This window comes from Panthera tigris, chromosome C1, assembly GCF_018350195.1.
Source record: "Panthera tigris isolate Pti1 chromosome C1, P.tigris_Pti1_mat1.1, whole genome shotgun sequence".
NCBI lineage: Eukaryota > Metazoa > Chordata > Mammalia > Carnivora > Felidae > Panthera > Panthera tigris.
The window spans coordinates 140,880,421-140,892,559 of NC_056667.1; the positions used below are offsets into that span (position 1 = coordinate 140,880,421).

The 12,139-nt window shown below is 36.8% G+C and overlaps 1 protein-coding gene across 1 annotated transcript in view; it reads right to left on the minus strand.

Moving 5' to 3' along the window:
* The window catches only part of NEB (nebulin), a 223,438-nt gene that overhangs the window by 83,723 nt on the left and 127,576 nt on the right, over nucleotides 1–12,139 (minus strand). The window contains exons 76-77 of the mRNA XM_042994438.1: nucleotides 2,162–2,365; nucleotides 1,688–1,792 (exon numbers count right to left, since the gene is read on the minus strand). Coding sequence (XP_042850372.1) covers nucleotides 1,688–1,792; nucleotides 2,162–2,365 — 309 coding nt within the window. The remainder of the gene's footprint in view (nucleotides 1–1,687; nucleotides 1,793–2,161; nucleotides 2,366–12,139) is intronic.

Genomic DNA, 12,139 nt, shown 5'->3' on the forward strand with positions numbered 1-12,139 from the left:
ATTTCATTTTCTTCCCATCTCTTGGAAAAAACTAGCTCCCAAGTGGCCCATTATAATAGAATTGATGGTGTGGGTTGGCATGTGGTGAGGAATCTTTTCTGGGCAGGCTCCTTCTCTCACAAAGATTTATTATTTTTTGAAAAATGTCAAGTTCCAAACCACGGTGAACAACATTAAGGTAGTATACTTCTTCTAGGGTCATACATTTTCTACTCACAAGAAAGCTCTATGATCCATGAAGACAGTACCTTTCTTGAGATTTCTTAAAGTGTGTAGCTAGCCACTGAATTCTCTCATTTTATTAATTATACTCTTTAGTTCATTCTCTTCCTTTTTCCAGACATAATGATTTATCCTGTAGGTAATGATAATTTTGCCTTTTTAAACCCAATATTTATCTCTTACTCTTATGTAATTATTTTGGCTTGAATGAGCTTACTCACTTAGCTAGAAATTCCAGCAAACATTAAATAATGGTGATGTCAATGGGCATCCTTATTTCATTCCTAGCTTGAATGAGAAACTTAACTTACTGAGAATGAGTCTGGCTTTGATTTGAGGTTTATTCTTTTAGTCACATCAAGAAGATAGTCATTTAACCTTATTTTACTAGGATTTTATTTTTTAAAATAATGGATATTAGATTTTGTCATATGCCTTTTCAAATCTATTAAAGATGTGATTTTCTCTTCTGTTCAGACACATTATTAGGTTTCTGAATATGGAACCCTCCTGGCATTCCTGAATGAACTCTAATTATTTTTTCTCGTATCATATTCACATACTACTAAACTTTATTTGTTAATATTTAAGATTTTCTTCACTATTGGTTTACAGTTTTCATTTGTGGAACTATCTTTGACAAGTTTTGGAAATGGTGATGGCTTTCCTTCTTTCATTAGGCTCTATTATAGTTTGATTATTTCTTAAAGGTCTGAAAGAATTCTATGAAATCATCTGGATGACCCTGACATCTGAGAGGAGGGAGGAGAGTCTTTAATAATCCTCTTAATTTCTTGTTATATGTTTTTTTTTCCCCCTGGGCTCATTTTGGTAATTTATGATTTCCTAGAAAATCCTCTACAGATCCAGGCTTTAAAATTAATATGTATAAAGTTTTGCAAGAATTCTTATAATTATTTTGTTCGTCTGACTGTTGCTAATTCCCCTTTCTTGCTCATGTGTCTCTTCATTCCTCTTTAAACCTTCTGGTCCTTATTACCTTCTCCCTTTCTGTCATGTTGACACTGACTCACCAGTAACTGGCCTTGCTGGGCGACTCAGAGCCAAGGATCTCCTCCTTTCCTCACTCTTTTTTTTTTTTTTAAGTTTATTTTTTATTATGAGAGAGAGAGAGACAGAGAGAATGCAAGCTGGGGGAGGGGCAGAGAGAGAGGAGAGAGAGAGAATTCCAAGCAGCTCCACGCTGTCAGTGTTAGCTAGATGTGGGGCTCAAACCCACAAACTGTAAGATCATGACCTGGGCCAAAATCGAGAGTCAGAGGCTTTATGACTGAGCCTCTCAGGTGCCCCCTGCTCCTTTCCTGGTCAAGGACTTATGGTAAGGAGTCTTCCCCATTGCCACCCAGTCAATCTTTTCTCCCTTGACTATGAAGAGTTCCCTGGGGATATCATAGCACCAGCTGGTGAACTTATAAACAAAAAGGGAGTCTGTTGAGGTACTTACATTGCTCACATTAAGAGCATTGGCTCTAGCAAGATTAATTTCTGGAGTATCCGGCATTATGTGGACTGAAGTTTTATCCTTGTCCCAAACTTCTCTATACTTTGGCTATGGAAAGACCCAACAATAACAAAATTAGTTTGCAACTTGTAGTTTTGCGAGTTCCAGGGCACAACTTTCAACTGTTCTGATCTAAAATCTTTTCATATTAAGGAAAAAACACTTCCAAAAGTCTTTCATACAAGTTACTCAAATTTAATATGAACTTGGTAATGGTACCAATTCATGATTACCTTTTATTAGTACTTTGAGTTTTTGTTTAAAGTTTATGAACAATAATAAAACAGCTCTATCAACATTATGGATTAAAATCTTTGCTATCATCAACATCATTATCTTACAAACAGATTGCCAAGTTAATTATTTATCATTTATGAGCATGATTTAATTTTAACACAGAGGGGAAAAGTGACTTACAATACTAATATTTTCAGCATTTGACTTAGCAAGGACAACTTCGGGTGTGTCAACAATACTTGTGTACTTGAGTTTCACCACAGGTGTCCGATAGACACTGTCTCGTAGGATCTCCTGGGCATTTTTGACTCTCAACACTTCAGGAGACCCTTCGGGCATCCAGCCGATGCCACGTAGCCACTCCAAGTCGGCCTTGTAGATGGCCTGGGAAAGAAAACAAAGTTAAGTAGAAGCAGTGTTTTTTAATTGTGGTAAAGTAAGAAAGCAGTTTTATGTTATATTTTACCTTCCACAAACAATAATTAAAAATGAGCATTGACAGACATAATTCCTCAAATGCACAGCAGTGTTCTGTTCTGCTTTGTTTTTTGCAGCAGGGGCACTTTACACACTCTTAAAAAAGCAGAGTGATGCAGAAGGAGCTCTCTGTCTGCGGGATGCATGGAAGATTTTGAGTTATATTTAAGTAACATCATACCAGCTCAGGTGGGCTTTAAGGCAATAATAATGGGCTATCCAGTAAGTTCTCCACACAGCAGCTGGAATGATCGTCATAAAGTTTACAATTCAAATCTGATGCACCACATGCATCCTATGGCTTCCCATTGGTCTTAGGACAAAGATCAAAGTCTTAACATGGACTAGAAGGTGATGATAATCTAGCACCAGTCCTTACCAATTCTTCCAGCCTCGTCTTATATGTGCTTCCCTTTAACCTATGCATTATGACCCCAATGGACTTTTGGTTTCTTGTTTGTATATAGACCCCTTTGCATATGGTGGTCGTTCTGCAGAGCCAACTCCTACTCTCCCTTTATATTCCCACTCACTCAGTACTTCCTTGGTAAGTTTTCCTCCTCACTTTTTCATAGCACCATGGATCGCTCTTTCTCAGCCATCAGATTTTTTTCTATTGATATTCTGTAGTTAACATCTTTTTCTTTGTTATCAGTATGAACTCCCTAATGTCTAAAACTTTGTCTTGTTTCTTCCTCTTCATTCACTGTTGTATCTTTAGTGCTTAGCACAGTACTTGGCACATGGTGTATTTTAAAGGGATAATTAAGGATTCAGTCCCACTGTGGTAAATAAGAAGTTCCTCAAAAAATTAAAAATAGAAATATCATATGATCCAGCAATTCTACTACTGGGTGTTTACCCAAAGAAAATGAAAATGCAAATTCAAAGACCTACATGCACCCCTATGTTTACTGCAGCATTATTGACAATAGCCAAGGTATGGAAGCGATCAATAGATGGATTGATAACAAAGGTGTGGTAGGTGTGTGGGTGTGTGTGTGTGTGTGTGTGTGTGTGTGTGTATGCATGTACACATGAAATTTTACTCAGGACAGAAAAAAAACCATGGTCTTGCCATTTGTGACAACACATATGGACCTATTATGTTAAGTGAAATAAGTCAGACTGGGAAAGACAAATACCCCATGATTTTACTTACATGTAGAATCTAAATAACAAGTGAATAAATAAGCAAACAAACAAAAAGCAGAAAGAGACCAATCAATACAAAAAACAAAAAAAAAACCCTAATGTTTTCAAGAAGGGAGGAAGGTGGGGGGATGGGTAAAAGGGGAGTGGGAGACACAGGCTTCCAGTTATGGAATGAGTAAGTCATAGGGATAAAAGGTACAGGATAGGGAACATAGTCAATGGTACTGAAATAGTGTTGTATGGTAACAGATCATAGCCACACTTCTGGTGAGTGTAGACTTGTTGAATCACTATGCTGTACCTCTAAAACTAATGTGACTTTATGTGTCAAGTATACTTCAATAAAAAAAAATAAAGGAATTCAATCCCTGGTTCCACAATTTTGATCTCAGTTGTTTTTTCTTTCTTCCATTTCCAAGATAGCACCTCCCTTTGAATTGGGATTTGCATTTTCTTGGTTATTCAAACCTGTTTTTTCAGCTATAGATAAGTGGTTAACCAGAAAAAATTGCTCTATGTTAAGCACCGGTTATTAATTTCATAAAAAAATCATTCTGCTTTTCAGAAATGGTATTTTAATAACCAGTTAATAGGATACAAATATCAGGATAAAAAAGGTAGTAAGAGGAGTGAAAATGCAGTAAAATTTCTATCTTAATGAAGAAGGACATTGTATATTTTAGTGTGTAAAGTATGATGGATACCCAAAATTCAGAAGGATTCTCAAAAAGGATTACATATAGATTTTGAAGTTTGCCTTCCTCATCCTTTAGGAACTTGATTCATATGCATTCCATTATATGCTAATGTTATTCAGGTTAATGGAGAGACTGAATTTCTCTAGCAACTGGCCTAAATCGACCAGTTGGCAATTCATTTCAAGTGATGGATACACTTTTCTATAACAAATTCATTCATCATGAAAGCATCCCTTGAAGCTTATGGGAACCAAGTTCAAATAATTTAAAGAAGGCTTTCATTCTACAGAAGAAATTAATACTCTAATGGAATCCATGATTTCTAAAAGATTGGATGAGCAGAAAATATGAATCGAAAAATACTTTAAGTAGACTAACGAAACACCATATTGTGAAGAACACTGAATTAAGGAAACTAATGAGTTTGGAATACACTGCTAACCTTTCAAATTAATTTCAAGGAAGTAGCCCTGTCATTCAGTGAAGGATCATAGGAATTCTTATGTTTAGGAAACTACAGACACAGCATATATTAAGGAATCTATAGAAAAAATCTGGTAGCACTACTAAAAGAAAGAAAGAAAAAACACTTTCTGAATAAGACCAGCAGTAAGGTAGGCAATCAGTAAACTTGGTAAGATGTTAAAGAGATGCTCATGTAAGGAGAGTTGCATTTTCCTGAGTCCTAGGAGGAATGACCAGGCAAAGCTCTGGAAGGTTTTCTTCCTGGGAAACAGCTCATTCCTCAGGCACCTCAGTTGGTACTCTGTGCACAAGCAACAACTTACATCACTCTGCAGGTCGTAGGCTTTCCTGGCTTGGATCACATCATTCTGGTCGGGAAAGCAAGACCAGTGGTGTAGGTAATGGCGGTAATCCACATCACTTGCTAATGCCTGGCCTTCTTTGGCAGCACTGATGGACACCATGTCTACTGGGATGGAGATCTTGGCCTTGTTGTCATTGTAGGCCTTTTTGTACAGCCTGTCATTCTGCATCTTTAACACTTTTGCTGCCCAAGCCAGTTTAGGGTCTTCTTTGGCAGTGCGACATCCAATATAATGACCTTTCTGTTTCTCATAAGTAGTTTTGTATAGATACTGGTGTATGTGAACAGAAGAAAGAAGAATTATTTTTCCAAACTCACTTTTTCTAAACAGCCTGCTCAAAATAACTCTATCTCCCTTAGATGAGCCTTTTATCGGCCCTGTTTTTAAGTCCATACTGTAAGTTTTATGATTCTTAACACATTGCTTTGTCTATGTCTACATGCATGAAAACATTGTGAGCACCTCGAAGGCAAGAACTGTGCTTCTGCATTATTCCCAATATAGGCTTATGTGGTGTTTCCCAAACTTCAGTCACTGTCTACCGCCTTCACAGGCGTTTTGCCACAATCAAGTACTATCAGTACTTCATACGTTAGTCTATCAACTAGATTCTTTGTTTAAATAAATTTCAAGTGTGAACTTCAAAATATTTTTGTTCTAAAATTTATCATTCTATGTAAATGGGGAAAATCAATACTTTTCTAGCACACATTAAATCATAACTTTTTAAAAATGCTTTTCCATCAACTGCATAAAATTATTACAGGAACAACTTATGTATGCTGCACTTCAAGAGACAACAGAATTCTGGGGCTCCTGGGTGGCTCAGTCAGTTGAGCCTCGAACTTCGGGCTCAGATCATGATCTCACAGTTTGTGAGCTAGTGCCCTACATTGGGCTTGCTGCTGTCAGCACACAGCCCACTTCAGATCCTCTGTCTCCCTCTCTTTCTGCCCCTCCCCTGCTTGCATTCTCTCAAAAATAAACATTAAAAAAACCCCTCAGAATTACTTTTATCCATTGAATTTTTATAACTGCTTGTAAATTAAATAATATTGACAAGATGCTGAAAAGAAAATAAAAATCTGTTCTTAAACATAAGAAGAGCCAAGCCCTGATGCAAAAGCATCACCAAACTGTTGTAAAAGTTATTCCTGAATTTGAGATGTTAAAACAAGACACTAATCACGGTGATCTCTATTCTACTTAAGTATAATTCCTTTGCAAATAAGTTAAAGATTAGACAAGTATTAATTTCTCGTGTGTCGTCTGTTAGCGTTGGTTAAGTCTGTGAAAGGAGTAGTTCTTACATCACTGGCGATATCCCTGGAAGCTCTGGCGTGCTGAATTGGAATGGCATCTTCTCGCAGGTCATAACCCGTCATCTTGACGTCTTCCCACGCTTGCTTATATTGTTTCTGCAAATGGAGATTGCAATGCCACAGTTAATCTGAAGAGGGAGCCACTGAGTCAGCATTACTGATGTGTTTAAGAGAGTATGTTAAGTTACACTGAAAATTAGTCTCCCCTTAAGATTTATAAAATAGGCTGGTTTCATACTGAAATTAAGTGCCAGTAGATTTTTAACGAAATTAATTAAAATTCATTTTTTTTAAAGAAAGTAATTTAGGAGACAGTAAATCATGTGAAAATGAGAAAATATATATATCATTTTGCTTTAAGAGGAAAAATCAATGATGGGCCACTACAAAGAGAACCAAATATTACTATACTTGCATATATATGTTTTTATGTTGTTTTTGGTGAAACTAGTGCATTTTTCCTTCCAAAAAAGATAAGGACACACATCTCTATTTATAAACACATGCATACACATACGAGTGCATTTGCATGTGTGTGTGCACACAGAGCACTTATCGTTAAAGACTAGAAATAAAAGGAATGGTAGGGAAATGCCTTTTGCTTAACTCCCTCTGGAGCGTATCAATTTAAGCTTCAGTTAGGCCAAAAATATTGTGTAAAGCAAATGGATGTATATAGTTCCTTACATCACTGATCTGCATGGCATTGATTTTGGACTGCAGCATCACTGGAGTGTCAGCCGGCACATTCACATTTGCCTTCTCTCTTTCCCAGGCATCACGATACAATGGCTGGTAAAAATGAAAAACAAAGGGTGGGTGATAAGTAAATAAGTCCATTACTACATGAATAAAATTATAGGTACAATTAAAGGTTCTCCTTGGATGTTCTCAGGTAAAAACATAGATCACGTTTTGTTTTCATTGCGTTTTTATTTAAAAGATGCCAATAGTGACTTCAACAAGAATATATTCTTGTGTGATATGATATAAATGGAAAATGAGTCAGAACCTGGTAGTAAAATGATCCTTTCCCATTAATTCACATGTAATTACCAGGCAGGTAAACCCACAATGCAGGTAACTATGAAAATCCACATTGCTAATCAAGTTCTGGCTTTCTTGGCCCAAATAACTATGATAATATCTAATATTGGGGCCACCCCTGGACTTTTCAACTTACCTCATGATTAAAAATAGAAAGGTGGCAGTGATCATGGTATTAACTGGTGGACTTGTATTATAAGCAAGACCTCAAAATGTATTCAAAGTGTGTTATCAGAGTCTGTGGGGTATGAAGATGTCTACCACACTTATGTTAACCAAAGAGTTATCTAAATAAATGAAATGTGGATACTGGTAATTGATCGACTACATGAAATTCTATCTGGATACATAAATGTTCAAGGTTCTAATGCTGGCATTAGCAATTTAAAGTTCACAATTAGAGACTTCTAATTAATTAAAGTTCACAATTGAGACTTCTCCACTATGTCTGAATGTATCATCAGCCCGGCTTACCTCACTGATTTGTACAGCATTGATCTTTGCCTGGATGACTTCAGGGGTATCAACAATGCTGGTGAATTTGAGGGCCTCAGGCCTTATACGATACAGCCTCTCATTCAGGAGATTCTGGGCATTCTTCACTCTCATCACTTCCACAGAACCCTCTGGCAACCATCCTATACCCTTCATCCATTCCAGGTCTGATTTGTACACGTTCTACATGAAGGAGAGAACCACAGAAGGCAGAAGAGTCAAATCTTCCCACAAGAACACAATGCCAGTGGGCCACACACTACCTCTAATCAGCTGGGTGGCCAATCCCATGAAACAGAAGGATCAACACTAATTGTTAATATTTGGGTGTTACATCCTGGGCACACATTTCTGGGAGAAGTTCACCATATCCTACAGGAATTGGAACAGGACTGACAAATGACACTTGTAGAATGACAGATAGCAATGGCACTTGATTTTGTTTTTATATAAGGTTGAGCTTCTGTGCTCACCATTTGAAATCTGCCATTTTGGTACTACTAGAATAACATCTGTAGGAATTTGGGAGAAAAAGGTCTTTAGATGCATATATAATGAGGAAAAAATATATACTTTTACTTATATACACCTCTCTCTATAAATATAAATATATATATATACATATTTTTCCTATATGTGTCAGAGGAACTTAAAATCTAACATTTCCTTAAGTTCACATTTGTTTCTGAAATTTAGATATCTGATTGTACAACTGTAATGGGTTGAAACAACTGGGACTGAAATTTTCTATCCAATTACATAGAATGAGAGGGTGATTTTTTTTTGTCTTAATAAGGCCTTGCTACATGAAAAGGAATCCTCTGTAAGATAGAGAATGTTCAAAATAACTCTACTACCATGAAAGGTACAGATTAAGTTAGGCTCTATTAGGATTACCACTTAAATTATGTCCCTAGGGAACACACTGTGATGATATACAGAGACAAATATCTCCCCAAGAGTCTGCTGATAATATACGCACATCGCTCTGCAGTTCGTAGGCCTTCTTAGCCTGGATCACATCATTCTGATCTGGCAAACATGTCCACTGGTGCAGATAATTGCGATAATCAACATCGCTAACCAGGACCTGGCATTTCTTGGCCTGAACAATCGACATCATGTCCAATGGCGTATTGTGAATTCCTTTAGACTTCTCATAAGCTTTCTTGTATTCTCTGTCACTCTGGATCTTGGCAGCATGTATAGACCAGACCAATTTGGGGTCATCTTGTAGGGTGCGGAAACCCACATGGTGGCCCAATTGCTTACGGTATCCTTCTTTGTATTTGTACTAAAGTTGTGAAAAAACAGACAAAAAAATATGAAAATAATGTAGTAAGAGGACTTTTCATTAAATGTTTTCAGAATATTTTCCCTGCCTTAATGTAAATTGGCTCAACATTGGCAGTCATTACATATTTCAGTAAGGAAATAGGGCTATTTTTGGTAGTTTCATAGAAAATATGAGTAAATCAGGAGGGAAGTAGCATGGTGAATGAGAGTAATTACAAAAAATTATAGCTAACATTTACTGAGCAATTACTAAATGCCCAATACTATTATGAGTGCTTCAAATGTATAGGTTGATTCTTGTGAAATTGCTGAATTTTTTAGTTAAAATAGTTGAGTAGCAGCAACTATCATCTCAATCTTCACAACATCTCTGTGAAGTGGATACTATTATTATCACACATTTCAGATGTGGAATATAAGACAGTAGGTGTAATCATGGTCCCCAAGTTTTCCTGGAAAGTGGGATGTTAAGTCAGATTGTCCCCCAAGAGTACTGAGAGTACCTCAGTAGGAAAAAGTCATTTGTGTGATTTTGGAGACAGATAAAGCAAAAGGTGCATATTTCGGGAATGGAAAGCAAGGTCATTGGTGTGAATCAGACGACAACAAAAGGCCTGTAGGCAAGAGTTTCCATCTTGTCCACACTTGTCCTAAGTTTCTTAGGACTAGAGTAAGATAGCATCTGTTTCTTTTCTATATTTGGATAACATAGAAAAGTTTGGATAAAAGGGAGAGAAAGAGAACTGGGAATAAGGCAGATACTATAGATTGGCTATTGTGTTTAGAGTTAAAATTGAAAAATAAGAAGGAACAGGTAGATATGGGAGATAAAAAATAGAGCACAACCCAGAGAAAGAGCACAGGGTTGCTTAAAGATTTGGAGCTGGGAGTGGGGGTAAGGGGCTTGGTAGGATAATTATTTTAAGTTTTTAAATTACTATTAAATGAATTTCACAAGATTACTGAGAGCATTATACATAAACCTTCAGTATAAAATCTTATATATAAGGTGCGATTTCAGTCTTAAGTCTTATGTGAAACTTTCACCTGTTATCTACATTTATAGATAATGTCATAAATATTTGGGGGATAAAATGATACTGGTCAACAATCAAATGTAATGAATTCTCCCAAGAATTCTGCATAGTCTCTTTGTGTTATTTTACATCCACTCAGAAAAAACTTAGAAATCATTTATACATATACCTCATCTATACTAACCTTAGTGTGCTTCATTCCATTTTAATGGTTTTAAATAGGGTAAGTCTTTAGTGTAAAAAAAAAATGCAATTGTTTGCATAGATTTTTTAAGCCCCCCAAATTCTTGAAAAATACCACAAGGAAATAAAACCGTACCTCACTGGCAATATCTCTGGAGGCTTTGGCCTGTTTGATTTCAATGGCGTCTGCTCTTAAGTCATAGCCTTTCTGTTTGGCCTCATTCCAGTCTTTCTGGTAAAGATTCTATTGAGGAGAAACACAGGTGTGTTTACAAGAATTGAAAATAAGTGAATATATTCAAAGTACTCAAAATAAGATTCATAAGACATAATATAAATAAAGACAGCATAAGACAAAACATTTCTTTTTTTAATTTAATTTTATTTTTATTTTTATTATTTATTTATTTTTTAAATATGAAATTTATTGTCAAATTGGTTTCCATACAACACCCAGTGCTCATCCCAACCGGTGTCCTCCTCAATACCCATCACCCACCCTCCCCTCCCTCCCACCCCCCATCAACCCTCAGTTTGTTCTCAGTTTTTAAGAGTCCCTTATGTTTTGGCTCCCTCCCTCTCTAACCTCTTTTTTTTTTTCTTCCCCTCCCCCATGGTCTTCTGTTAAGTTTCTTAGGATCCACATAAGAGTGAAAACATACGGTATCTGTCTTTCTCTGTATGACTTATTTCACTTAGCATAACACTCTCCAGTTCCATCCACGTTGCTACAAAAGGCCAGGTTTCATTCTTTCTCATTGCCACGTAATATTCCATTGTGTATATAAACCACAATTTCTTTATTCATTTATCAGTTGATGGACATTTAGGCTCTTTCCATAATTTGGCTACTGTTGAAAGTGCTGCTATAAACATTGGGGTACAAGTGCCCCTATGCATCAGCATTCCCGTATCCCTTGGGTAAATTCCTAGCAGTGCTATTGCTGGGTCATAGGGTAGATCTATTTTTAATTTTGTCAGGAACCTCCACACTGTTTTCCAGAGCGGCTGCACCAGTTTGCATTCCCACCAACAATGCAAGAGGGTTCCCGTTTCTTCACATCCTCTCCAGCATCTATAGTCTCCTGATTTGTTCATTTTGGCCACTCTGACTGGCGTGAGGTGATATCTGAGTGTGGTTTTGATTTGTATTTCCCTGATAAGGAGCGACGTTGAGCATCTTTTCATGTGCCTGTTGGCCATCTGGATGTCTTCTTTAGAGAAGTGTCTACTCATATTTTCTGCCCATTTCTTCACTAGATTATTTGTTTTTTGGGTGTGGAGTTTGGTGAGCTCTTTATAGATTTTGGATACTAGCCCTTTGTCCGATATGTCATTTACAAATATCTTTTCCCATTCCGTTGGTTGCCTTTTAGTTTTGTTGATTGTTTCCTTTGCAGTGCAGAAGCTTTTTATCTTCATGAGATCCCAATAGTTCATTTTTGCTTTTAATTCCCTTGCCTTTGGGGATGTGTCAAGTAAGAAATTGCTGCGGCTGAGGTCAGAGAGGATTTTCCCTGCTTTCTCCTGTAGGGTTTTGATGGTTTCCTTTCTCATTCAGGTCCTTCATCAATTTTGAGTTTATTTTTGTGAATGGTGTGAGAAAGTGGTCTAGTTT